This window comes from Adiantum capillus-veneris, chromosome 4 (genome assembly GCF_014529385.1).
Source record: "Adiantum capillus-veneris isolate H3 chromosome 4, ASM1452938v2, whole genome shotgun sequence".
In the NCBI taxonomy this organism is placed as follows: Eukaryota; Viridiplantae; Streptophyta; class Polypodiopsida; order Polypodiales; family Pteridaceae; genus Adiantum; species Adiantum capillus-veneris.
The window spans coordinates 159067755-159072554 of NC_140934.1; the positions used below are offsets into that span (position 1 = coordinate 159067755).

The 4800-nt window shown below is 42.6% G+C and overlaps 1 protein-coding gene across 1 annotated transcript; it reads left to right on the forward strand.

The window, feature by feature from the left end:
* Nucleotides 1-2435: 2435 nt before the first annotated feature.
* LOC147460228 (uncharacterized) lies at nucleotides 2436-3478 on the forward strand. The gene has a single exon (XM_086511314.1). The coding sequence runs from the start codon at nucleotides 2706-2708 to the stop codon at nucleotides 3006-3008; it is 303 nt and encodes a 100-aa protein (XP_086367440.1). The 5' UTR covers nucleotides 2436-2705; the 3' UTR covers nucleotides 3009-3478.
* Nucleotides 3479-4800: the final 1322 nt, after the last annotated feature.

Here is a 4800-nt window from a genome sequence, read left to right on the forward strand (position 1 = left end):
ATCTGGAAGAGTTACATATTTTCTTGGGATTTGTAGGTTTATATGGAAGCTTTGTTAGAAACTATGCTCATATTGCTGTATCAATGACGGATCAGCTGAAAGCCAAGGGACAAAACTTTGAGTGGGGTGTCGTTCAACAACATAGTTTTGATACTTTGAAGCACGCATTAGCTACAGCTCCTATCCTCGCTATTGTCGATCCTTTGAAGCCATTCATTTTGGAAACGAATGCCAATAATCATGCTATTGGAGCAATCCTTTTACAGGAAGGGAGTCCAACTACATTTGAAAGCAAGAAGGTTGATTCAACACAACAGAATTATTCTGCCTATGAACGTGAACTCTATGCAATAGTGTCTGACTTTAAGACATGGCGGCATTATTTTTATGGAGCTCAGTTTGAGATTGCGCTTGACCATGAAAGCATAAAATGGTTTACACAACAAATTGACTTGAAGGGTCGAAAGACCAGGTGGGCTCAGATGCTTCAGGAGCATGACGCAAACTTCAAAGCTCCGGTATCGTAAAGGACAATACAACAACGTGGTGGCTGATGCTCTTAGTCGTATGCCTGAGATCAGCTCTCTTCTGTTCATGGAACTTCGAAGTGAGTTTTTGGATTCTCTGAAGGCAAATATGAGCATGACGACGCATACTCCAAAGTGTGGAGCTATGTGCAAATGAGGGATACTTATCACTTTGATGCTGGTAGTGTTCTGTTAACCTCCACACACAATTCTTCTCCATCGAGTGATGAACTACAGAGATGGAAGAATTTCTCCATTGATAATGGGTACCTACTCCACAAGGGGAGAGTTTGTGTACCAACGAGCATGGACATTCGGCGTCAAATTCTTTATGAATGTCACGACAGACCAAGTGCAGGCACCCAGGCGTTAAAAAGAGTAATGCTCTCGTAGAGGACAATTTTACTGGCCTTTACATGGCTTTGTTCAAGAGTATGTCTTGCATTGCTAGAAATGTCAAGTTAACAAAGCTTGAAAGTAGGAGGACTTCTACATCCACTAGAGATTCCTAATGGTAAATGAAAAAGTATCCCTATGGATTTCATTGTGGGTTTACCAACCACTGTACGAGGTCATGACTCGGTATGGTTGGTCGTAGACCGGTTGACTAAACTATGCAAGTTTATTCCAACCAAGTCAACAATAAAGATTCCAGAATTAGCTAAGTTATTTGTGGACAATTTGTACAAGTTGTATGGATTGCCCAGTAACATTGTGAGTGATCGTGATCCCAAGTTTAATATTCATTTTTGGAGGGTTGTCTTTAAACGATTGGGTACACAACTCAACCTCAGTACAACAGATCATCCTGAAAAGGATAGTCAAACTGAATTAGTTAACCGAATGCTAGAGGATGTGCTACGAGCATACATTAGCAAGAAACAAACAGACTAGGAAGAGTATCTACCTCTTCTTGAGTTTGCTTACAGCAGTGCTAAGCATGTCACGACTTGTTTTAGTCCTTTCATGCTAATGTACGGTGGGGTTGACAACCGAGAAAGTCTAGCAGGTTAAGGATTTCATCCAGGACCATATGGATATGTTGAAACTCGCTCGTCAAAATATATGACAAGCGCAGGATTGGTATAAGAAGTACGTTGATGAGAAAAGTCGACAAGTTACCTTCATGGAAGGGGAAGAGGTATTTTTGCGTGTGCCAGAGTATTCACAAAGTCTGAAGACTGGGTCAACACCTAAATTATCTTCGAGATACTGTCGGCCTTTCAAGATACTCAAGTGAGTGGGGGATCAAGCTTACAAACTCTCATTACTAGTACATTCTTGTATTCATCTGGTTTTTCATGTAAGCCGTTTACGAAAACGTTTACATGGGGACGACAATATTGTTGAACAACAGATTTTGATTGATTTCGTTGAACCTCTTGCCCAACCGCACGAACGTGAACGTATTCTCGACTATCATGATTTACGTACGCGTCATCATGTGCGTCGACATGCTCTTGTTAAGTGGAAAGACCGACCTGAAGAAGGTGCCACTTGAAAAACATTAGTGTTCTTAAGAAGAAGTTTCTCATTTTTGTTTTCGAGGACGAAAACACTTCTCCAACGGGGGACTAATGTGATGCCAAAGGCATAAACCCCGGTGGTCAAGGATCAAGCCCAAGGGGTCGGTTGCTAGTGAGGCTAGTGAATGAGGCCCAAAGAGCTAGATAAAGGAGGGTTGGGAGGTTCATTCCAAGGCAGTCCCACAAGGGGTCTCACACCCATATCATGGAGGGATTTTGCTCAACTTTGTTAGAGTTGTATTTTTCAGAAGCCTTCCAACTTCCAAGAGCATTATGATAGAGCGTGCGAACGCCCTCCCACTTTAATAATCACGGGTAAACGTGACATCGGGGTAAACAGGGAGACGATGTGAAGTTTAGTGTGAATGGAGACAAATGGATCGCGAAGAAGACGAGGGCTCCAGCTTGACTCTGTCCTCTAACGAGACATGGTTCAAGTGCCACTACCTATTCTAACTTTTCTGTTCTTCGTGTCCGCAGGTGATAAGTGCTTGTTTCTCCTTTCGCCATTGTAGGGTTTCGACACAGAGGTGTACTGTGTACACACGCACTCTCTCTCTCTCTCTCTCTCTCTCACTCTCTCTCTCACACACACACACACAACATACACAGCGCTTGTGCCTTCTCCGATCTTCCCCGGCTAAGTGTGACCATGGCGACCTTGACCAAAGGCATGTCGTACAGGAGGCAAGGATCATCTGGACTTATCTGGGCTGACAACATGGTGCTTACAGAAGACGGGATCTTTGCAATGAATAGATTTCAGCCTGATAAAGGCTATGCAAGGACTGATGGAACGACAGGAGAAGCACAACAGGGAGTGGGCATGGCTCGCAGTAAGAGTGTTGGCAGTGCATCGTCTTCCATCTCTGTGGTCGCTCCCACTTCAAGGCACAAGCCGAGCTTCTCCGTCTTCAAGTGGCTGAAGAAGGCCCTCACAAAGATAAGGCGTTAGACCTTCTCCATGTCTTTCTGTGCTGGTCTGAGTGTTACTATGTGTATAAGATGAAGTCTAAACCTTGCATGGTCGATTAGCTTACAGACATTTAAGACCTTAGTATATATCAACTGTCTGTTGGCTTCCCTTGTGCTATCCGTATCCATAGAACTTGAGAGCTTTGGCATGAATCTGTGTGGGTGCTGGCTGAGCTTGGGACCAAAAGATCAAGAACCCTTACGGAGTAGGGTATTAGTATCCTGCATATTTTGCACAAGTAGACTTTCTCTTTGTAATAAGGACACGGGAACCTTCCTGTAGCAACCCGTCAATGATGAATCCTTATGAAATGTAAAGTGCGGAGAACTATTTGTACACAAATCCTGTGAGCGAGCATGGAATTCTTGTCTAGATCTGTAATGTGAGAGTTTACTGTCAGAGTGCTTTTGGTGTAATCCAAAGTGTCGTTTTTGGCTGATAGTGAAAAATTATGCGCGTTGCTGTGTTTTATATTTGGTTGGGCAGTATAAGATTGATCATTTTTGTAGTTGTGAAGTTGCATATGAGGCTTCTGGCACTTGCGTGCATACACACATGTCGTTGGAGCTCTATTGCTGGCTGTATTGGCTGTTTCACTCGCTTCTTCACATAACAAAAAATATAGTGTTTAGGAGTGCAACCCAGGAAGGTATTGCTCACATTGCTTTTGTGGTGCGAACATGTCTGTTTATGAAGGTCAATTCTACAACATGTCTGTTTATGAAGGTCAATTCTACTCCCATGTTTTTGGTGAAAGTTCGTTTCTCTGTTGACCTCCACTATTGGTCTATGGGTCACAGTCAGGAAGCTTTTCTTGTGAGGCGAACAGGAGTTAGTGGATGGTATGCCAGTGTCAATTGTGTCAGAATTTTGTATTCCGGTTTTTTTCTTGAACAGAAAGAAGTGCGTGTCCAGATCTTCTCAAAGTTGGCCTGAATACTTACATTGTTATGGTGCAGTATGATTCTAAGGGAGATAATTTATTTGCAAGATCCGTTGCATTATACCTAGAACACCTGTCTCGTGGAGTTTGTTATGTAGATGTGTGCTTGCAGATTTTCTTTTTCATACATGTATGATTATGTAAACGGATTCTGTCTGAGTTTGGATCAAATGCTGTCAATCATTTGTGGCATCGGTATAGAGTTTGATCTGATAGCTGATTGTTGTGAAGGCTCCCAATATTGTGGTTCATTGAAGGATGGGAGATCCCTTTGGAGTTGTGAGAAAGTAAATTCCTTGTGAATTCACTTGGGACGGCCGCATCTAATGTCCTGGATGTTTGAAAATCTTTTTCGGCTTCCTTTCGTTGCTAGCACGTTGAGAGAATTCTCTGTGGAGGTCACCTTCTTACTGCTCCATATGGCGTGAATTTTATCAGTGTGGGAATGATGGGCAAATGCTACTTCAGTTTTGGAGATGGATATCAGTATTGTCATGTTTTTATTGGCTGTATTATGTTGCGATGTATGAGACTCCAACCCTTGTCTGGATGGTCTCTGAATCTGTTTGTTGGGTATTCCTCATGCTTTTACTACGTCAATGTTGCTGTCTACTAGCCTTTTCTATGTGTGGTCTTGCTACATGGTAGCCTTTTGTTTGCGCCAATTTGTGCATAGTTGTTTGCACTTTTGAATTCGCCACATTTTTTGTGGAGATTACGGAGAAGGTGAAGGTTTAAATCATCCAATTTGGATTTGTGGTTCTACAGATTTGCGTGTGTACCTAGTAATGGCTATGTGTGACGTATAAGTGACAACTGGACGTAATT

Coding starts and splice junctions, on each gene's coding strand:
- LOC147460228 (XM_086511314.1), top strand. CDS start 2,706: ATGGCGACCTTGACCAAAGGCATGTCGTACAGGAGGCAAGGATCATCT.